The 23,954-nt window shown below is 40.2% G+C and overlaps 2 protein-coding genes across 2 annotated transcripts in view; one reads left to right on the top strand and one right to left on the bottom strand.

Moving 5' to 3' along the window:
• Nucleotides 1-4,482: 4,482 nt before the first annotated feature.
• LOC116322641 lies at nucleotides 4,483-12,015 on the top strand. Its single transcript, XM_031742758.2, has 6 exons — nucleotides 4,483-4,575; nucleotides 5,310-5,588; nucleotides 8,662-10,578; nucleotides 10,659-10,748; nucleotides 11,215-11,277; nucleotides 11,883-12,015. The coding sequence occupies exons 2-6, from the start codon at nucleotides 5,321-5,323 to the stop codon at nucleotides 11,909-11,911; spliced, it is 2,367 nt and encodes a 788-aa protein (XP_031598618.1). The 5' UTR covers nucleotides 4,483-4,575; nucleotides 5,310-5,320; the 3' UTR covers nucleotides 11,912-12,015.
• Nucleotides 12,016-18,932: 6,917 nt separating this feature from the next.
• Nucleotides 18,933-23,954, bottom strand: part of gad3 (glutamate decarboxylase 3) — a gene marked incomplete at its 5' end in the record, with an annotated part of 29,162 nt that continues 24,140 nt past the window's right edge. The window contains 4 exons of the mRNA XM_039602375.1: nucleotides 18,933-19,195; nucleotides 19,523-19,612; nucleotides 21,534-21,641; nucleotides 21,968-22,117. Of these exons, the coding sequence (XP_039458309.1) occupies nucleotides 19,022-19,195; nucleotides 19,523-19,612; nucleotides 21,534-21,641; nucleotides 21,968-22,117 (522 nt within the window). The remainder of the gene's footprint in view (nucleotides 19,196-19,522; nucleotides 19,613-21,533; nucleotides 21,642-21,967; nucleotides 22,118-23,954) is intronic.

Below are 23,954 nucleotides of genomic sequence, written 5' to 3'. Positions count from 1 at the left end.
CGATGTCAGATAGGATGCCTTAGCTGGAAGACATGCTGCGTAAGTAATTCTGCAGTTTCAATGCTTTACTTTAGGCAGGGCTACAAAGTGAACAGCTTTGAAAAAACAGTTAGTGATTGTAAGGATGATGGTGTTATTGATGATAGTGGTAATCCAGTATGCGTCCAGTGCAGTGTGTGACCCTTGGCCACTGATCACCAGGTGTCTCTTCACCTGAGTTTCCAGAACATATGGTTGCAGATCTGGTAATATGATCATGAAATTAATCATCCACCTGCTGTCTAGAGGGTCCTAGTGCCACGTGCACTCTTGGACACCCATTGTCATACTTGGTGTTTGTTATGGACAAACTTTCATTTGGTGCATAAGCACAGGCAACAGTCAGGGCCCCTTCCTTGACCCAAAGGCACAGAGAACAAACCCTCTTGTACACCAGGAAAAACCTTACATACAGGCAGAAAGCTGAGGGGATACCAGATATCCACCCCAGCCGCAACCTCTCACCAAGGGTAATTTCAGACTGGGACAGTCAGACTGGTTCCAGAGCCCAAACCTTGCATAAAGGTATATCCATATCTAGCTGGTACCTGTCAACCCCATGCACTAGCTCAGTCTCCTTCCCCACCAGAGAGGTGACATTCGATGTCTCCATCACCAGCCTTGGTAGCCGGGGATCAGTCTGCCTGGGTCTCTACCCTTGGCTGTCACTTGACACACAATGCACCCAACTCTTACAGCACCTTCTGCAGGTGCTGGACACACAGGACGGTTTCCTTTCTTCATGCTGTGCCTGACCTCCAAACTGTGAAAAGTCAGTTGATTCATCCAAGCAGGATTCCTCTCTGAGTGCAAAGAGCTACCCACGAAACTGAAACTGTAGCAGTGTGTGCAAAGCAGACATTGTCTCATGGGTGATGGCTTGTTTGCACTTGTGGCTGCTGAGTTCTGTCTGCTCCAGTTATTGAATTTAATTCAAACCCGTGAAAGGAAATGCTTTGCTCAGATTATGTTTTTTCTCACAAATGACTTATGTATAAAAATAATGGTGATTATTTTACATTTCTTCCATTTCTGAATAATCACTATAACCATTGTTCTTGTAGCCCATTCCAGCCTTGTACTGATCTACAGTCTTGTCCCTGACAGCTTTTGACAGCTTTTTGGCCTTGCCCACTGTGGTGAAAAGGTTAGAATGGAAGAAATTGGTTCTCTGTCTGTGCTTTAAACAAGTTGAGATCAGGAATATCTGTAAATGACTGATTATAAACTGTGTTTCAAATCATATCATAACAAAACTCTGTTCCACCCAAGGCAACAGCTGAAGTTCAGTGTGAAGTTCTCCATGAAACTGGATAAAGACTAAACATTCATATTCACAATATCAGCAGACTTCAATCATGTTTCCCTCTTCTCCCACCTCACTTCTTATTTCTGCAGAAATGTTACAAATCCTGTCTGCAGAGACATTCCGACATTAAAGTTACAGTCAGGAACACCTGATGCTACTGAAGCTCTACGGACCTGATCTGAATGCACAGACTGGAATGTGCTGCTGGAAACAGGGGAGAACAGTATAGAAACTGACAGACAGGCTGACTTGTCAGATTGTTTTACTGAGTACATGAACTTCTGTAGAGACGCAGTCATACCTACAAAGATGGGTGCTGTTTGCACAACCAGAAATTGTGACCCTACACACAACTGAGACCACACAGTGTTCTTGTTATGGGTTTCTTTTTCTTTTATTGTGCTTGCACAATGTTTTCGGTTTGGCACCAATGTTCCTTTGGACTGTTCAGTTTTCCACCTGACTCCACTCTGGTGTCACCAGCTCCTGGCATCACTGAAAAGGGAGAGACCTGATTACCACAAATAAGCTGCAGCTGCCCCATCAGCCTCCCTGGTCTTGCCCCTCGACCCTGCTGCACCACGCCTCTCCCTGCAGTGGGCCATTTGCTGTCAACAAAATACAAATGTAATGGCTTTTACAAACAAGCCGTTAATACTACACTTACTGGCCGCTTCATTTGGACCCCCTTTTTCCTTCAAGTGCCTTAATTCTTTGTAGTATAGTTTTACAGAGGGCGATCGTGGCTCAAGAGTTGGGAGTTTGCCTTGTAATCGGAAGGTTGCCGGTTCGAGCCCCGGCTCGGACAGTCTTGGTCGTTGTGTCCTTGGGCAAGACACTTCACCCGTTGCCTGCTGGTGGTGGTCAGAGGGCCCGGTGGCGCCAGTGTCCGGCAGCCTCGCCTCTGTCAGTGCGCCCCAGGGCGGCTGTGGCTACAGTGTAGCTTGCCATCACCAGTGGGTAAATGGGTGGATGACTGAATGTGTAAAGCGCTTTGGGGTCCTTAGGGACTAGTAAAGCGCTATATAAATACAGGCCATTTACCATTTAACAAGGAGACATTCCTCAGAGAATTTCACCATATTGACATAATAGTATAACACAGTTGCTGCAGACTTGTCATCTTCACATCCATGATTCAAATATCTAATTCCACCACATTCAAAGGGTGCTCTATTGGATCAAGCCTTGGATGCCATTTGAATACAATGAACTTATTTTCATGTTTTAAGAACCAGTTTGAGATTATTTAAGATTCTAGATTTGGCCATGCCTTTCCTGCTAGAAACATCCACACTAACAAGGTATTTTCACACAGAGAACTGCTGCTCACTGGATAGCTTCTCTTTTTTGGACCATTCTCAGTAACCCTAAAGGAGACTGTGGTAAAATCCAAGTATATCAGCACAACCATGCCCTGATCAGAGTCATTTAAATGTCCTTTCTTACAAGGGATACACATGCAAGTGACATGAAACTGCAATAATTTCAGAAGCTGTATTCCAAAATTAATGTAAAAACTAGACTTAAATCTAACACTGTAAGTCTTTTATGGGTTTGTTTCCTTAATGCCATAGCTTTAATGATCTATGGTAACTGTGTCCCCATTAAAAATGAAAAAGTGTAGACATGTCATTTGCGCATAATATTTTAAAAGACAGTAAGATAGAACCGTGACTTCATAAATACAGTTTTTTTAAATGAATCGACAGTGTGATTGTTTCATTGTTTCCTGCAAAAACCTGACTCGCTGCCTGCAAAATGTGCGTAAGAACTTGTGCCTTATTTGCAGGTCATGTTATAAAGTGTTACTGGAATCTGTACTAATGCAAGCTGTATCCTCCTCCCCGCAGCTCTTCAGCTTTTTGTAAAAACAGTCTTTAAGTGCATTTGTAGTTCCATTTGCTATTATGAAAGACATTGATATCAGGTGTGAGGAGGCAAGTTAGGCTGATCCATAATCTGCTTCTCTGCTGGGTGTTCTAAGATGAGAGTTTTATCAACATACTACTCTAGGCAGATTTATAAAGTGAGAACAGTGGCACCCTGCAAGAAATTCTTATGAACTCAGGCACATTTGATTTTTTGTGTTTATATCTACACAGCCAGTAATCCTGCTCCGTATTCAAATAATAAATAATATTACTAAATAATATTATTCTTGTGCTGGTCATTTGTGTTTCTTGGGATAACGCTGAAGAAAAGCAAAGAGGTTATGATGTGTTGTATATATATAAAAGATGGTCATTGTGTTTGCAGTTTTCTGACGTGACGTACATTCTGTTTGAAATGTTACATTAAACCTCCAATGATCCATGCATCACTTATAGGAATCTATTTTGAAAGTGAAGATCTGTATAATTAGATATCATAGATATTTAGTATTAAACAAATCTTTTCTGCCCTATTCCATGTGCTTGGGGTCTTGGCTTATGCACCTTCTCAAGGTCAAATTGACAGTACAAGCTTTTTCCTTCTCCTTGTGTTTGAAGTACCAATATTGACACTGATAATACAGCAAAAGGAACCTCACAAGATAGCTTGATTGTTCTGTAAATGTCTGGTGAGATCAGATATGGACCATTCCTTTTCAGACTTTATCTTCTGTGGACGGCATTAGAGGATATTTTCTGGGGCAGTGGTAATCCTGTGTTAAGGACAAAGGAGGGTTAAAATCTAAAATTACATAATGCAACACATATAGGATCCTTAACATGGCAGAAGAGTGTTTAAATAGATTTACTGTCATGTCAATATTTCTTTATCATTTCTTTATAATTTCTTTATCGTTTTACAGGGTAGAATATCACTTTGGTGGCTCTTTTTTGACTCTGTGCAACCCACATCCCAGTATCATACTTTGGGCTTTTGCCACCAAGTTAGTGTATGATGAAATGGCTTATATGAGCACAGGTTAGTTTTCTGATACTTCAGTGCAAAAAAAGTATCCAGATGTAATTGTAGCAAATGTTTAATAGAAGACTGGAATCTATATATCTGCCAGAACAGCCTCATTAGATCCATCATTTGTCTGAAGTTTGGCTCCATCTAGTGTTTAGATGTCAGTCCGACAAGACATCTTAGTGTTACAGACCTCTTGCAAACTCCAAATCAGCACACAGTAGACACATGTGTCTAATCAGGAGCTACTTAAGATCAGGTGTTGATCGCCACTTTTATTTCATTTGTGTTTGCTCTGTCAGTTAACCATTCAGGTCCTTGACAAGGTAAATTTATATATATATATAGTTTGTTTGTTTTTTAATGTATCAAAGCAGGATTTTTGAATTGTGCTAGTATGACAATGACTGATGAACTTTTTCCATCTGCTAGTTTCAAGGTTCAGTCCTATTGGTTTTCTGTTTCTGACTCATTCATTCTCTTAATTAGGCTTAGATAGAAAATGCTGTTTATCTTTGCAAATGTATTCCATTTTCTTTGATCGTCCCATTGTGGGTCCTAAATCTTACACCATGGCCCACTTTTTCTTTTCAAGAAATCAGCTGATGTATGAACACTACTGTCAAGCCAACTTAATGTATTTCTTGAACTGTTAACCTTCTGAACATTTAAACCTGATGCTGCTCCTCGCAGAAATGTTAAATTGCCAATCGTGTAAAGGTTTTTTTGAGTTACAAACACACAGCTTCAAACTAAATGAAAATTTGGTGCCATAGTAAGGATTTGGGCCATATCAAATCTGCCATAGATCCCACTGGGTTGAGAGATGATGGCTAAAGACCATAGCACAGGTTTCTCTCTTTCCAAACCAGGCCATTTACTCTCTCCTTGTATGTGGTCATGTTTCTGTATGGCATATGCTAAATGAAGAATAATGACCTTCATTCCCAGTGTGTAATGTCTCTAAGATTTGTCCTGCAGGTAGAAATGTCGTCTTTTTTTCTTTTAACTGTTCCTATTAATACAATATAGATTCGTAACTAACACCCCTTCCATGTAGGCTGACTGAACATGGCAGCGGCGGTTAACAGGCCTCCTCTGGCTCCTGAAGGGCCAAGTGGAGCAAACCCACACGTTCGAGTTAACGCTGACGTGGCAAACTCTACACAGCAGGATCCAGGACTACACAGCACCAGCCAAGATCCTGGACCTTCATCTCATCCTCAACACCCTGTCTTTGCCAGACCTCTGTTTTATGTTCATGCTCCACCTCTACCCCCGTTCCTCCAATACCAGTGGCCCTTGCCTTATAATCCCTTTCCAGGCTTCCTAGGCATGGGTAAGTTGAGAATTTTCATTAGTTTATAAATTAAATTGGTGCTGTGCCTATGGGCTCAAATTGTGGTCATAAATAATTTGTACTTGTAAATCAAATGCGTATTTGTGAACTGGGTTTTGTAACCTTGTAAACCAAAATATCTGAAAATTTTCTGTTTGTGTATCTGTAGATGAGAATTTGGCTGTGGGGGGGGGAATTGTTTGGAAGAAGAAAAAAAGAAGAAAAAAAATTTTTTTTTTTTACAGAAGTTACAATTTTTTTTTTTTCATTAGGTTCTGGTTGCACATGCAAAGCAAAAAACACTACGTGAAAAACTCTGCGCTCAAGCCCCTAAGCTTGCGTGCAAGCTTAAAGTTACAAGTACAAATCTTGACCCGATTTTTCTTCCTTTCAGCTAATTTTCAATGTCATGTCAATCATAAATTTAACAATCCAATCAGAGAACAGATGGGTTTGGCTATTGGAGAGGCGCTTTACTGAGCTTCAGGTCCTGGAAGGGTAATACAGTTTGAACCTGGAGGATCTCTACATAAATATCCCATAGGGGTCATACAAGCGTTTCGGTAGCTGTTGAAAGGATAAAGTTGTGGTATGTCAGTGGTTAGAAATATCATTATTACTTTAGGACTAGTTTAACACAAAGTCAGGGCTGACCCGGGACCATTGCTGTGAGTCACAGTGCGCAGCATAAAGGTCCTTTCACAGCGGATCCAGCATGTGCTGCTAATGCTAACTAAGCCCCAAGTATCCAGAATTTGTTTCGCTGGCTGCTGAGCTCTGTGGGTTTTTCTCTACCTGTACTAGATGCACCTGCGCTGTTGAAAAGGCTCTGGACGTCTCTGTACAAACACGTAAGCCTGTGACACAAATCACCGAACTTGGACACGCACAGGCCGGTTTCCTTCATGGTGATGAACGGAAACACTGGGCTGGCATGTAAAATGACATTTATTCTTCCAGGACCTGAAGCTCAGTAAAGCGCCTCTTCAACAGCCAAACCCATCTGTTCTCTGATTGGATTGTTAAACTTGTGATTGACATGACATTGACCAATCAGCTGAAAGGAACAAAAATCGGGTCAAAATTTGTATGTGTAAGTTGAGTATGGGCTCAAAATGTGGTCATAAATATTTTGTACTTGTAAATCAGTTTGTACTTGTAAATCAGGATTTGTATATGTAAAAAGAATTTGTGCGTCGTAAAAAGATTTGTATGTGTAAAAAGATTTGTGTGTGTGTAAAAAGATTTGTATGTGTAAAAAGAATTTGTGCGTGCGTAAAAAAGATTTGTATGTGTAAAAAAGATTTGTGTGTGGACTTAGCCAAAAAAAACCCTGCAAGTTACAAGTACGAATTTTGACCCTATTTTTCTTCCTGTCATCTGATTGGTCAATGTCATGTCAATCACAAATGTAACAATCAATCAGAGAACAGATGGGTTTGGCTGTCGGAGGGGCACTTTTTTGAACTGCAGGTCCTTGAAGGGTAATACAGTTTGAAGCTGGAGGATCTCTATATAAATATCCGATAGCAGCTAGGTCCCCTTACTTTCAGCAGCTGTTGAAAGGATAAAGTTGTGGTATGTCAATGGTTAGAAATACCATTATTACTTTAGGATTAGTTTAACACAAAGTCAGGGCTGACCCGGGACCATGCTGTGAGTCACAGTGCGCAGCATAAAGGTCCTTTCACATCGGACGCAGGATGTGCTGCTAATGCTAACTGCTAACTAAAAGCAAAGGATCCAGAATTTGTTGCGCTGGCTGCTGAGCTCTGTGGGTTTTTGCAGCAGCTCTACCTGTACTAGATGCACCTGCTCCTTGTCGTTTCTATCTCTGACTTTATGTCCTCTACAACAGTTTCTGGGTTTTTGCTAGTTCTTCAAATGTTCAATAAAACATGTATGCTAATTCATAACGAAGAAAGCTTTGTAATGAAGACTGTCATTTCAAAACACTGCCCCCCTGCTGGCCATAGCGCTGTTGAAAAGTCTGTGGAAGTCCCTGTATAAAAGCACGTAGACCTGTGACACAAAAATCACCAAACTCGGACGACCACAGACTGTTTTCTTCGTGGTGATAAAGGAAAACGCTGGGTTGGCATGTAAAAGGGCATTTATTCCTTCAAGGACCTGCAGTTCAGTAAAAAAGTGCCCCTCGACAGCCAAACCCATCTGTTCTCTGATTGGATTGTTACATTTGTGATTGACATGACATTGACCAATCAGATGACAGGAAGAAAAATAGGGTCAAAATTCGTACTTGTAACTTGCAGGGGGGTTTTTGGCTAAGTCCACACACAAATCTTTTTTACACATACAAATCTTTTTTACGCACGCACAAATTCTTTTTACACATACAAATCTTTTTACACACGCACAAATTCTTTTTACATACAAATCTTTTTACACACACACAAATCTTTTTTACACATACAAATCTTTTTACGCACGCACAAATTCTTTTTTACACATACAAATCCTGATTTACAAGTACAAAATATTTATGACCACATTTTGAGCCCATAGTTGAGTCACACACAGCCAAGGAATCTGAGCGCAGAGTTTTACACGTATGTTTTTTTTGCTTTGCTTTGCGTGTGTGTGCAACCAGACCTTAACGAAAAAAATGTGTAATAAATATTTTTTTTACACACAAATATTCTCGTCTACAGATGCACAAACATAAAATTTTCAGATATTTTGGTTTACAAGGTTACGGAACTCGGTTGACAAATACGCATTTGATTTAAAAGTACAAATTATGACCACAATTTGAGCCCATACTGTAGCCCTTGCTCTCTCTACATGTATGCATGCAAGATTCAGTATTTCTAAAATGTATAAGATGTGTAAAATGGCTCTGCAACTCTTATCATCCCATACAGAGCAGTGACATGTTTATGTCTTGTAAAGTAATTGAACTGTAAGGTGGCACTGTCTGTATATTATTCCAAAGTGATCACCTTCACACGTGTGTGTGTGTGTGTGTGTGTGTGTGTGTGTGTGTGTGTGTATGTGTTTGTTTGTTTGTTTGTTTGTTTGTTTGTTTGTTTGTTTTTTCCTTCTCTTTAAGGATATGGTATGGTCATGCCCCCACTTCCTCCTCCCCCTTACCTGGAGTCTCCAGCTTACATTGTACCACACCCTCAGGTACAACCAGTCGACTATAGACGCCTGCTTCATCCCCAAGCCCACAGTCATGCTCCTGGTGGATCGTTTCAAAATTTAAACCAGACTCGCAGAATTCGCCTGCCTCATACTACCCCTGTTAGAGAAACGGTGAATTCTGAGGTCCAAACAGAACCCATACACAGAGGTGGCTATGATGAGGGATGCCCAATTCTCAGCTCAGACTCTGGACGTGCAACTGCCTCCAATTCTCCTTCATCCTTAAGCTCTAGTTCCCAAAAACAAGGCTCAGCTGAGGTTGAGACCTATATGTTGGCCAGTACTGAGGCAAAAGAACAGGTCAAAGGGGCTGGCACAAACAGAGTCAAACATGGCTGTCACATGGCGCATCCTACAGGGATTACTGTCCAGTCATCTAGAAGGGAAACTCAAGAAATACAGGGATGTAAGGATGGTGCTATTCAGGAGCCCTCTCTTATCCCTCCTTGCGGAAATGCACATTGCAACATGTGGTCAGTGAGTTCTCAGGATAGCATGGGGCCAGTATGTAGCTCTTCTCAAACAGAGGATGAAGTCAAAGAGAGGCGCATCTCTGTTCCTGACATTCTAAGCTGGGGAGGTGGTACATCACAGAAAGCGATGACAACAGCAGCTGAGGCACTCCTCCAAAATAATCATGAGATTCAATGTTATGAAAATGAAGTGGAGAGTGAAAAGTCTGTTTATCAGAGTCCAAGTAAGCCAAAGAATTATCCAGTGGTGGTTAGCAGTGCTGATGATGTAGATTTTGAAGTTATTTCAAGTTCTAAGGACAGTGAAATGGTCTTTAAGATCCTCAGACTTCCCTCTCTTTTAGAACCCTTTTCGCTGTCAACAAGAGATGCAGATTCTGTGGAAATGCTTGTTAAACCTTGTCTATCTAACGGAGATGAAATTCTGCAGGCACTAAATGCACTCCGCAATGGGACAGAAAATGGCAGTGAGACACATGAAGAGCCTACAGAGATCACTCCAAAGCACACATCTTTAAGTAGATGTCAGATGAATAAAAATATTAATGAGTCAGTCTGGTCTGTGGAGTCTCTAGCTCCTTTCATTCCTACTAAGGAGTGGCTACAGCAGAATAGCGTATTTGAACCTGAAGTCATTGTAGAGATGGAGAGGGCTGAAAATAGTAAATGGTCAACCAAAAAAGATGACCCAATTGGTAAATTTTCTAAAGAAAGAAGGCAATCTTCAAGATTTTCTTCTCCTGACTCTGTTCTGGTGTCAGAAAGTGTTCTTACTTTTAGTACCCCAGCTAAGAAGCAAAGTCCTCCAAAGAACCCAGACATGGTGTGTGAAACTGAAGTCTCTGAAACAAAAGGAACTGAAGAAAGCCACAGCACAGTTCCTTCAGAAAAGTATCCTTTACTTTCACTTACTACCCTGCAGGGTATAATTTTAACTGCCTCCACTGATGAAGATATGAATGACCATGGGTCTTCGGAGCCTGAGGCTAACCGAAGCCCAAACCAGGGAACTCTTATATATGAGCAAGAGGAGAAAAGCTCAGTTGAGAGAAAGGAAACCTGCCTCATTAACTCTGCAGCAGAGGACAAAGTCTCATCCACTTCCCAAATGACTCTCCAAAATGACACACAAATGGAGGTGGCGACTGCAGCACAAAAAGTAGATGGTCAAATGAGAAATGTGGAACTGGGTGTGCCAACAACTGACCAGAAGATGGCTCAAGTGACACCATCAAAGGGGAATTTAGTAGACTGTGCAATCCAGTGTACTGAACTACAGGGTCTAAAGTGTTTATGTAAGGAGTTGAAGGGAGGCGTGGGATCAAACAGAAAACCTCAAAAATATCCAGGTGGTCTGATTTATTTAGTTTTAAATTGTTTTTTTCCTCTCATGGGGGTATAGTGCTCTAACTGCAATTTATCTCCATAGACTTGAAAAAGGCAAATGATGGAAAAGCTGAAGCATTCTGCATGCAGAAAAATTCAAAGAGGAATGGTCAGTGGCGAAACAGAGGTCCAGGTAATGAGATACAAGCGTTGCATTAAAATGAGTCATCTGAAGGCCTGCCCAAAAAAAGACTCGAGGTATCTTTGCTGTCACATTTTTCTAGTGCAAACTTGTTCAGTCCCACAGTGTGACTGAAGTAGCTTCATGCCCATGGTAAGCAAGTTTGCTATTACAAAGACACGTGCAAGGCAAAGGGGGGAGCGGTTTCCACAAAAACTTTATTCTCAGATGGCCTTAGTTTCAAGTCTTTGATTTATATATTTGACAGTCTGACCAAAGGAATCTTGGAGTGCTAGATGACATACTCAATTTGGGAATGCACTGTTGTATACTATACATAGAACTAACGTACTGTACTTTAAAAACCTGATGAAAAATTGCAGCGGAATGCATCTAGGCCATCTAATGAAAGAGTGGCCATGTAGGACCAGTCATTCGTATTAAGTTAATTGAGGTAACACTACTTCTTTGTCGACAGAAAAGCATAATGGCCAGCAGGAAGACTGCAATGGATCCGGAAGCAGACCTGGGAAGTTGAAAGGTGAGTCACTAAATGATCCTGGCTTGTCTTTGGATGAAAAATTCTGCTCACATGGGGCAGATCTGATTTTAAAATTGAGTACCAATTGGTCAATTTGGTTTATGTGTAGCTGATCATGCTAACATTACCAACAATTATGCAGTAACTTCACAACTCAAACTGAGGTAAATATTGTGTATAAAACAACGTTTCACTACAGTTCTGTAGCACAACATCATTAACTTGATATCCTTAATGGTAGGCTGATGGCATCTGATCTTGGAAGCTAACAAAGGTTGGACCTGGTTAGTAGACCAGGTCAGGAAGTCGATGGTTTGATCCTCTGGTCTGCATGTCCAAGCATCCTTGGACAAGATACTGAACCCCGAGTTTGCCGTGTCACATCCGTTGAAGTGTTTGTAAATCTTGGAAAGCATTTAGGCATAGATAAAAGTACTGTATGAAATTGTGAAGGTTAAGTGTTTAGAAAAAAGCGGTGCTTGAATGAAAACAAAGCATCTTTGCATAAGAAACTGCCCTGAGTGCAAAGTAGAGAAGTGTGTTGTGTCAGTTCACCACAATTTCTCACATCTTACTGAAGTTTGCATTGGTTATTCCTCCTTCAGGTGGGAGTGGAAGGAACCCAAGGTACTGACAGTGACCACACTTCAACACAAGTCAACACTTGGTTTTTTTTAATTTAAATTGAGTTATTAAAAAGTTTCTTACTTTTCAATAAAAGCATTGTATTAAACATAATTTAAGTGTTTTGTTTTACCCTATCTTGCTTGTCAGACATTACTTTGTATGCACAGGTTTCTGACTGGTATAGCAAACTTAACCAGTTCTTCAGGTTAAAAAAAGAAAAATGGTTACTTAACAACATTCACCCTAAGTCAGTGATAATTTCTCAGCGGTGAAATTGGGTGCTTAGAAAGGTGAGAACTTTTTCCAGAATTGGAATTCACACTTGATGCAGTCATCGAATGCAAGTCTTAACTAGCTTTATTGCAGACAGAAATTCAACAGGGTTAATTGGGAATTACTTTTAACACTAATTTATTTGGCACTTTGAACTTACCAAGACCTAGTTACCCTCATTTGATTTCACAAATTTTCCCACTTCTCAGTGGGGCCAAGTATAATGTCCTCTTTGCTTTGTTCATGGAGGCACTAGCAACAGTAAGATGAAAAGATCAAAAGTATTTCAACGGTCAATGCAGAAAACAAAACTAGATACCTTTGTATAAAGATCTCCTTTATACAGTGTTTTATTCAAGATCCATAATATCTATATTTGTTTAACTGAAGATTTACTACATGTATTAAGATACTGGGAGCCCACAATGCTGCTGTCATACTGGAGCATTATCCACTAAAGGATTCTCATGTTCCGCTAAACTGGTATATCCTAATTGTAAAATTGTGCTATGCTTCTCCAAAAGTGCTAGTCTCAGCTGTGATTGTTCATCTGACAGGTCAGCCAATGACAAAGCAGAAAAATCAAGGGGAGGGTGCCCCTGCACAGCCGCCACTTGGGTCATTATCAACATATTGGGGTCATCAAAATCCTCAATGAGGACGATCAACCAACTGTATGTGGTGGATCAACCACATACAGCTCAGTTAGCTGTGTACAAACCTCAGTCCCCAAGTAAACCACTGGAATTTCAAAGAAAATCAGAGCCAGCCATATGGGTGTGTACTTCAACTTCAGTCGTAGACCCAGCACCAGTCTTTGCAACCTGACTTTTTACTCTACAAAACTTAGCAGTGGGACCAGCCCTCCTGCATCAATGACAAATGACCATGACAGAATGATGCAGACAAAACTATAGACTGAGCGAACTCAAACCCAGTTCGTTGCATACTGTGTATCCAGGCTGCTCAGCTTGGCTGACAAGATTTTGCACCATATCTCCAGAAAACAAGGCACAATCATTCATTAGCTTGTGGAATTAAAAGGTATGATAAAGTCATCTGGATCAGAACCAAAAGGTAACACGCCTCTAGAGAAGCCTCTGACAACATCTTCACAGGGGATTTGAGAAAGAAATGTGGTGTTTATCTTACAGTTTCCAAGTGTTCTGCCAGTAAAGTAAAATCTATGAATTAGACAGTCCAAAAATTACTTTCTCTGTGGAGTTGCTCTGGGGCTGATATGGTGTCAGGGTTAAAGACTGACCCAAATCTTTCTTTTGATAATTTGATCACCAAATTCAAAAGTGTGTTTGATAAGGGCATGAACCCTGATCTGGCTGTTCATAGACATTTTACGTAGAAACAAGGTAACAGGAGTGTACCAGACTTTTAAGTAGATTTTTTTAATACTTTTTAAAGACACCTTGCACTCTGGTTCTTGGTCACCCCTGGTTAAGCCTCCATAACCCAAACACAGAGTTGAGCACAAACAGTATCCTTGGCTGGATTATCTGATGTCATCACCATTGAAATCAGCCTCCCCTTCTGTTAACTTGGACTCTCCCTCCATGTCTTTAGATCTTCCTCTGGGCCTTTCTTAATCACTTTGTCTTTGTTTATTTAGAAGACATCCTGATTTTCTCCAAGTCTATCCATGAAAATGAGTCCCATGTCAGGCAACTCCTACACTTTCTTGAGAATGTGATATGTGAGTTTCATGTGGAGTCAGTTTCTTTTCTCAGCTTCATTGGGAAAAGGACAGTTAAAACCTGATCCACTCCATCCAACAAAAAATAACCTCAAATTTTCCTTGGTTTTGGAAACATCTCTAAGGCAGGACAGGCAAGAGAAAGAAAAAAGAAGGGGGGGAGGGGAGAAAATAGGGGAAAATATAATAAAAGGTGTCGACAAGTAGGCCCACAAGACAGGAAGACAGTTCATTTCAGCTCCCTGACTAAAAAACTTAGCCCTGATCCTATGAGTCTTACCCAGTAGATAATGCCGAGTTCAGCACGAGCTAAATATCTACCTTAAATTCATCCAAGCATCTTCCCTGCTAACCCTAATAAGAAGTAACCTGAGTAATCTTGCAGGTCGAATCCTATCAGAGCCACCTGTAACGGTAGCTCCCTTATTGATCGTGACACTTGTTATTTCTGGGATGATTTTAGTAGCCTAGACAGCAAGCTTCAAGGAAAGATTATTTTTACTATTCTGCCTTTCCTGTTTCACAAAAGGTTAAAAAGTGAATGTCCAAAATTTACACAATTGCAGGAAAATTTATTAAAGCAATTTAGCAGGAGCAAAACAAAAGCAAACTCAAACAATAAAAATCACAAAACAATAATCAAATCACAAAGGATATTTATCTAACTAATCTACTCTGAGCTTATGCTACTTTTGTTCTCATCTTTGGTGGAGAGAGGTTGGAGAGAGGATGAACAGAAATGGATTCAAAGATGCACTTATCCCCGAGTTCTGATTTGATGCTAATCACCCAACAGGAAAGCAGCTGAGCATTCACTGGAAGTATTATGGAAATCAAAATCCTTCTGAATTAAGCATCTAACCTGACAAGAAAAGCAGATGAAAAGTCAAAGATTCCAACATCAATTCACAGGTTAGCAGGTTGGACTTTGGTTCCCCCTCTAGAGTCTCTGCTGGAATTTTCAACTGTGAACCTCTTAGATCCAAAATCTTCTGAACTGCTCATCTCACAGGAGACAAAAAGGAAAAACCTCGAATCTCTTCTTCACCTCATTTTTATACCTGCTCACTCTTTCTCCCTCCTCTCCCACTGGACACCAAATCTTCACATTTTGGCCAATCATCTGATGTCCACCAAAATTTTTATCTATCTCTATCTATCAGACTTTAAACTTTAAAGTCACTTCATTCCATTTTCTTTGTTGTTCTTAACATAAAGTATTCACGTTCACATCACATTTAAGGCTTCTCTGCTTAGGCTGCTGCCCCCGCAACCCTGCCCCAGATAAGTGCAAGAAGATGGATGGATCACATTTAAACATTCAATCCCTTTTTCTTGTGATGTGTGTGTATGTGTGAGAGAAACAGAGACAGAGAGACAGTCTGTGTGTCTTTGTCACAAAATGTACTTGATAGTGAGGGTGGGAAGCCACAATAACCCTCCCAAGAGACAGAGGACAGAGACAGATGGAAAGAACTGAGCATCCATCTATTGTCTGGATGACCACAAGAAACCTAGCTTACCTCTATATTGCTAAACACCTGAATGCACAGACGCGCTGTTTGAGCACTTGGTGTCTGGCTCCCTGCTGGATTGCTTGCTTCTCCTGCTCTGGTGCGGATGGAGAATGCCATAGCAAACGTTTTGGTTATCAATGTGAGTTGTATTGATGTGCTTCTCTACTCTGGACCAGGGTTGGTACACTGGTTAAAGTCATAGTGGTAAGTTTGCCTGCTGGTGGTGTTCCCTTGTGCTGCTACAGTGGCGTCCCAGTCAGTTTCTGAGTCCGTGTCAGACCCGCTAAAGGCTGTGGATCTGTCAGTGCTGACAGTAGATGACCAGAAGACGGTGCTGTTTCTTCTCACATGGTACAGCCCTGTTTTTTTCAGCTCATGATGGTGATTCAGCTGGTGAAAGAGCATATTAATCAACTTCTTGAGACACAGGTAATCAGGGAGAGTAGCAGTCCGTTTGCATCCCCCATGTTGGTAAGAAAGAAAAATGGTAGTCCCAGGATGTGTGTTGACTATAGGCCACATAATAGTAAGACCAGGTCTTTAGATACTCTTACAGGCGCATGCTGGTTTTCCACATTGGATTTGGCTACTGGTTACAACCAGGTTCCAGTTGGTGAGGTAGATCATCCAAAAACTGTTTTTGTAAACTGTTTTGTCTCTTTGAATGGAAACGCATGCCTTTTGGCCTTAGTGATGCTCCTGATGCAGCAGACCTTTGGTGATCAATAGTGTCAGTCACTGCTCCTATATCTGGATGACATTGTGGTCTTCTCTTCTACTGTTGAGCATGTGGTGGAAGTTTTCTTTTCTGATATATTGATCACATATTTTAACCATATCACTTTAGTATTTGTAGAATCAAAATCTCACCAGTTGTATGCATGTAGGATAGCATCACAAATGGGTCTTATGCTCCATCACACACATACACATACACAGTGGGGCCATTGTAAGTTCATGGGAGACGTTAAGCAGGTAGTGGGGCTCCTTCTGCTTATCAGGGATGTAAATCTCTAGGTGACAGCTAAGCAGAAAACAAGGTCGTAATTCTCTGTCTCTGAAGAGAAGGTTTCCAGGATGAGCTGAGCTGAAGGTATAGACTCACGTGATGTGTTGTGGAATTGTCTTTGTTTGAAAGTGTCTGTGTGTGTATATAAGATGTGAGGGAGGCAGCAATCATCAGAGATCACCCTGGAGTTTGGCTAGAGTGTTTCTCTCCACATGTCAATGTGTTTATTAAACTCACTTCAAATATTGCTCACGGTTTTTAACGGTGTTTGCCGGTTATTTTAAAACTTCCATGATAAGCAGCACCCGGAAAGGTTGGGGGTAGTGCTGGGGAGGCTGCATAAAGAGGGTCTGAAGGTAAAGCAGGCCAAGTGTGCCTTCTTCCAGCGGGAGGTGTGTTACCTAGGACATGTATTTCATGCATCAGCAGCCATGCTATTTAAACCAGTGAAGTATCGATCTGGGGGACCCCAGTACCCCTGCACAGGAAGTGTTGATCAGCTCTCTGTCTAACTAATCTGAATGTCTGATCATGTGGGTCTTACCAATAGCCAATACAGGGCTTAGATGGAGCTGATGGGTGAGGGATTCACCCAGTACTAACTGCCTCAAAGCCCCCAGGTGTCCACCCTGACTTCCCTGGATAAAAAAACACACACACACACACACACACACACACACACACACACACACACACACACACACACACACACACACACACACACACACACACACACACACACACACACACACACACACACACACACACACACACACACACACACACACAGGAACTTTCATTAGACTTGCAGGCCTGGTCCTACCAGCCACACTCGTCCCCAACTAGTAGGTCAGTGCTCTTGAAATATAACTGGGCTTAGCCCCAAGGGTCTGTTACTTTTAAATGCTGGGGTAATGTGTAAGAGCTATTTGTACTAATGTAGATTAATACTCAGATTTCTACCTTTCCTTTTTCACAAAGGGTGAAAAAGGGGAATGTCCACAATTGAGACTTTTTAATTGCAGGATGTTTTATTAAATGAATTTAGCAGGAGAAAAGGAAAGCAGAGTCAAATAATGATAAAAAAGAGAATCAAATAACTTATGTTTATTCAATTAACCTACTCTGAGCTAATGCTGGCTTTGTTCTGATCTTTGTGAGGAGAAAGGTTGGAGAGAGAACACCAAGCCTGAGGATGTGCTTATCTAGTGTTTCATGCTTAGTGGGAATTCAAATCCTCTTGATTTTATAATCTACCACAACAAAAATAAGCATAGAAAAAGCCTAACAATACAAAACCAATTTAAAAGTTTGGGCAGTGGTTTATCCCTCTGGTATCTCTGTTGGGTTTTCCAACTGTGAATTTCTGAGATCCAATCTTCTGTACTGCTTGTCTCACAGAAGACAAAGGGAAGAACAACTTATGTCTTCTGCACAACACTTTTATACCCGGCCATCCTTTCTCCTCCGCCACACCTTGTCATCCTCTCTCTAACGTTTACACATACTTGATTTAACACAGTTAAAGTTTGAAATCTTAAACTTTAAAATCAATTCATTACATTTTCTTCTTTTCTGTGTTATTCTTAACATAGAAAGCTGCACTGCATATGAACATTCAGTCATATATGAATACACTTCATGTTACATTGATTATGCAGTCTTACTTAATTTATCGTTAGCTCGTTCTCACATGAACATTCATTTAAACATAACTGCTTTTTAATTCACATATACAGGAAAACTTTTTCTCCTCAAATGCTGTGTTTGTCAATCACAATATACTCAATGCAATTTCTTTTATTAAATCGTGCCGTTCATAGCCAGACATTCTTTTGCTGCTCAGTGCTTCTCACTCACTCCCTCCTCCCATCCCTCTTGTCTACACACACACACGGTTACAACACTTGATACCCTTTCTCTTTTTCAGAATTATGTATAATGATGGGTTGGCGACACAGACACACACACAGAGACTAATCTGTATGTCAAAACCGGATCACATGTATGCATACAAAATCCCCAAATTAGAAACATTTTCATTACTTAACTCATTTCTCATTTAACATTAATCAGACCTATATTTAATTCATGTCTTTGATTAAGAATAAAGATGACTTACTATTAACAAAACCACATGTAGATAGACTATTCTTATGCACTCTGTATAATTTTTAATATAAATGTCAAGTCCTGAATGTTAAGTCCTTTTACGCTGTCTCAGATGTAATGAGAGGTAAGCCAGGGGACTTCCTCTCTCAACAGAACACATCTTCCACAATTATTTCTTACACATCATAACAATACATAAAAAATGATGAGAACAATGAAGACATACAGCGTCATTGTTCTAATCATTTGGTTATTTCAGATGGTTTCTGAAAGTTAAAGGACCTGTTGATTAGACAAAAAAATCCAGAGTAGAAAATGACAATAACAGTCAATGCTGAATTATTAAATCTGTGGAAAGTTGGAATGTAAATCAAGAAAGCTTCTACACTATTGTACGCTATTGTCAGGCTTTACTTCAATGCATATTATGCAGGCTAAAATTAAACTAAAATTACTTTCTGCTTGTATAAACATCAAAAACCTGTTAACTTAAACATTTTAAAGGTCAGCACCCAGCTTGCACATCTCATCCAGCAGAAAGTCGATGTCCTCTTGTTGAGTGGCAGGATTGGAAAACACACACCTAAAGAAATTGACTTTGGTTCCCAACGGCTGATAGCCAATCAGAACAGAGCCCTTTTCCATCATCCTGCCTTTGATCCGAGGAGCAACCTGCAGAGAAATATGTTAAAGATCATCATCAGTACTATAAACTCGTCAAGAAACTGAGACAGAAGAGGTCCCAGATGCAGACTATCGTTATCAAATCGTTATCAAAATGACACAGGAAGTAACATGACACAAATAGCTAACACAAAGACGATGATACAACCGCCTAATCATAACAGTCACTAATAATAATAGCTTTACTTCTAAAAGGTACCAAAGCTAACTAAGAAACCCAAGGATAAAAATAAGAAAATAATCAAGGAAATAAACCAAGAAATATCTGCTACAACAATAACACAGAACTTAACCACTGTGATGATGTGCACTGACCTGATGGAGTCTTCTATCTCTGTCAGATCCAGGTGGCAAGCTTCTCAGACTGGGAGGGATGTACCAGAAACACACATTACTGTGCTCTGGCTGTTTGAGGGAGGAAAAGGGACAAACCATGTTTGTTCATTTCAATACATGAGAAACCAAAGAGCTAAATAAGGTAAAGAGAAAAGGAGAAGAAAAAAAAAATCTAACTAGTTAGATACTAGTTAAACTAGTTAAAGTTAAAACAAACAAACCAAAACATGTATGTCCCACAACAGTTCCTGGTTGCATGTAAGTTAGACTTGGTTCAGGTCCATATGGGTTGTCACTTTGCTTGTTACTGCCACATCACAGAGCACTGTGGAATTCTGTCCATATCACACATTTGATCGAACAATCTGTGCTGCTGCGTGCTAGGTGTGCTAAATTTTTATGTTTTGTTGTTATCACCATGCAGCTAACCAGCCAACAATTTGTCACTAATATTTCAACAGTGGAGGATAAAAAGGAGGACAAAAAATTAGGATAAAAAATAAAAAATAAATAATAAATAAAATTTATTTAAAAAAAATAAATAAATAAATAAATAAATTTTATTTATTATTTATTTTTTATTTTTTTATCCTAATTTTATCAGTTAAATTACTCTCACATGAGTAATGTTTATTCAATTAATCTTGTTATTTCAGCCAAAGAAGGCGTAGCGTTCTAGACATCTCATCTTTAGTCTACACTTCAGTCTAAACTTTAGAGACATAAATTAGGATTTTTTAACAAATATGTTCCCATGTGTTGACGTAATCTTGTTTTCCAATTCAAACGTGCTTTTACCATTAAAGACTGCCCCTGGTTGGGTTTTTTTGTTTGTTTTTTTTGACCTGTGTGTATATTTATAGTATCCTTCTTATGCTATTCATGCATGTATTATTTTCAGACATATGGAGGTTATGTCACCCCCCTCTCTTCCTCATCATTAATGTTCTAGTCCAACATCTACTTGGGCGTGACCTAACCAATTAACCAATACCTACTTATGATATGTCAGCTGACCTATCACATTCTGTACACTTCTGAGAACCAGTCCACCCAGGACTTTCCCAGGAGAAGACCTTTTGAGGCAAAGATGTCTCCCAAATGACATTATTCATTTTATTTTAAGATCTGTGTGTAACTCTTGCCACTGTTGATTGTGTCACAGTGAATTAATAAAAAACCTCTGTTGTTGTCATGATACCGACCACTCAAGGAAGGGTGTGGAATAAGGCCTCCGGGTGTACTAAATTTCCCTTAATGAAATGACAGGGCAGGTGTAAGACGCGCATCTCTGGGTTTTCTCGCTTCCCTCCTTTTGTCCTTGGGGTGAGGAACCACGACACAAGAACCACGACACAAGGAGGTGTGACCTTGTCCTCAGAGCTGGACCGGTTGGCCGTGACCCTCCACCTTCTCTGGCCGCCCGACCAGGTTGTCCTCCATCAGTGTGATGGCTGCCTCCAAGCTCGCTGGCTGGTGGCGGCGAATCCACCTTGCTCCCCCCGGGTAGCCCCTCCAAAAACTTTTCCAGAACCATCTGGTACCTGGTGTGTGGTATCTCTGATCTCTGAGTGATGTGAAATTAATCTTTACACCTGTAGACATGGAGTGGTTTGGCGACCATGACACTGTGCAAACACAGCATTAGGATTATTCTAAATTGGATGTTGAATACGTGATCATTCCAGCCTTTTGGAATGATGTGTTCTGGACAGAAAAAGTATTGGTATTTTGCTAAAGTAACAGTAGATACTGTTATAAAATGGAGGTTTAGTCCAACTTTCTGTGTTACCTCTAATATAATATCTGAACCCAACTTACATAGAAAGATGGTGAAAAAATCACCATTTTAAGTGGCTATGTACCATGTACACCCAGTCTCCAACATAAGGTCATGTTGCAGTGCAAACTGAACAAAAAATTGGTTTGGCATATAGTACTATCAAAGAATCAGTATTTCTGGAAAAATATCTGTAAAGAGCACACTCACTTTGTTTTTGAAGACTAGTTCAAATTCTGTCCTTTTCTGCAGCTGATCATAGAGATACTCAGCATTCTCCAGACATTTGTTGACTTGAGATCCAAAGCCATCTGAGCCCTCACATATTGAATAGTGGACATAGTGAGAGAGACAAATACTTATTGTTAAAAAGACATAAAGACATCTTATAACCTGGTTTTGTTTAGGGAGGAAATTGAAACCATTTGCAAAAAACAAATTACTATAAAAAAGAATTCATGATATTCCATTATATTTAAATAATTTTACTTTTGTTTGCTAAATGTTTGATATGCTTATACTGAAAGGTTAGGCTTAGGTAAAGGTTAGAACGTCATTTATACAGAGCGGTTTAATATGTTACTAACACTACCGCTCACTCACCCACACCAACATTGGGGTTTTAGTTGTACTTTAAAAAATACCTTTGCCTTCCACATCAGCCAGAGCTTAAACACATCAACGTGTCGGCCACACTGGATGCTTTTATCTCCAGTGTCATAGCTCACATCGTATGGTTTGTCCGTCTGAAAAAGGTACTGGGCCCCCAACTTATTACACTCCTGTAGGAGACCCTGAAGATGAAAGAGGCAGAAATCATTCATACAAAGTAAAGCGGAAACTACACAGATGGGCCACTACATTGTGACTACCTGCCTGCCTACCAGAAGCTTGCTAAGGTCTCAGCTCTGAGCTATGTTTCCTATAAATTGCATTAACATACAGTTAGACTGCATTCATCACATTTTTTGTTTGCATAGGCAACTGGCATTTGCCTGCACTAGTCATTTGTCCAGGAGGCTAGTAACACTAATTATCACTGGCTAATTATTTTGCAGAGGTGTTATTGCTTGCTTGAATTTACTTATTAATTTCTTTAGATGGCCTTGAAATCAAAATATATTGGTACATTTCCTGGCCTTTGCTCAGTGATTGAGAATCCTGACTACCAATTTGAGGTGTGATATAAAATTATTGTTATTACTGTTAAATATTTAAGGTTATTGTATTTGTGTAAATAAAAAAAATGTACAGTTTGTGATAGCTTTTGTTTGCATTTTCTATTTAGAGTTTAAGGGTATGTTTGTAAACACAGTTTAATTAATAAATAAACTGTAATTTTGGGAGCTGACCATTATTAGCTAGCTGGCTAAAATAACATATATGGAGATATGGAGATGGAAAGTGGACTTTCTAAACAGATTGTTTAACAGAATCCTGGAGAGTGAGAGGATGCTTGAAGAATGGAAACATTTTCAATAAGAAGGGTGAGTTACAGACTGTGGGGTAAAGTTGATGACCCATTCCACAAAGATACAGAAAGAGTTGTTGAAGCTACACTACCAGTCAAAGGTTTGGGCACACATTCACATTCTACTCATTTAATGGTTTTTTCAATATTTTCATTACTATTTACATTGTAGATTCTCACTGAAGATATCAAAACTATGAATGATAACTTTTATATTTTAGATTCATCAAAATAGCCACTCTTTGCTTTGATTACTGCTTTGCACACTCTTGGCATTCTCTCCATGAGCTTCATGAGGTCGTCACCTGAAATGGTTTTCCAACAGTCTTGAAGGAGTTCCCAGAGATGCTGAGCACTTGTTGGCCATTTTGCCTTCACTCTGCACTCCATCTCATCCCAAACCATCTCCACTGGGTTTAGGTCAGGTGACTGTGGAGGCCAGGCCATCAGGTCAGCACTCCATCACTCTCCTTCTTGGTCAAACAGCCCTGACACAGCCTGGAGGTGTGTTTGGAGTCATTGTGCTGTTGGAAAATAAATGATGGTCCAACTAACTACAAACTGGATGGGATAGCATGTGGCTGCAGGATGCTGTGGTAGCCATGCTGGTTCAGTGTGCCCTCAATTTTCAATAAATCTCCATCACACACCATCACACCACCTCATCCATGCTTAACAGCGGGAACCATGCATCTGTTCACAAAGACACGGCGAGTGGAACCAAAGAAGTCATATTTGGACTCATCACACCAAAGCACAGATGGTCTCATGTCCACTCCTTGTGTTTCTTGGCCCAAACAAATCTCTTCTGCTTGTTGCTTTTCCTTAGTCGTGGTTTCTTGCGCTGATTCACACAGTCTCCTCTGAACAGTTGATGTAGAGATGTTTCTGCTACTGGAACTCTATGTTGCATTTATCTGGGCTCTAATCTGAGGTTTTGTTAACTTATGATTTCTGAGGCTGGTGACTTGGATGAATTTATCCTCAGCAGCAGAGGGGACTCTTGGTCTTCCTTTCGTGGGGCGGTCCTCATGTCAGCCTGTTTCGTTAGAGCGCTTTACAAACTTACTGATCTTCAGCTCTTAAAGTAATGATGGACTGTGGTTTCTCTTTACTTAGCTGATTGGTTCTTGCCATAATATGAATTCTAACAGTTGTCA

The sequence above is a fragment of the Oreochromis aureus genome, linkage group 18 (assembly GCF_013358895.1).
Source record: "Oreochromis aureus strain Israel breed Guangdong linkage group 18, ZZ_aureus, whole genome shotgun sequence".
Classification (NCBI taxonomy): domain Eukaryota; kingdom Metazoa; phylum Chordata; class Actinopteri; order Cichliformes; family Cichlidae; genus Oreochromis; species Oreochromis aureus.
The sequence above is the reverse complement of the archived record's forward strand: the minus strand, read 5'-3'. Positions and strand labels throughout refer to the sequence as shown.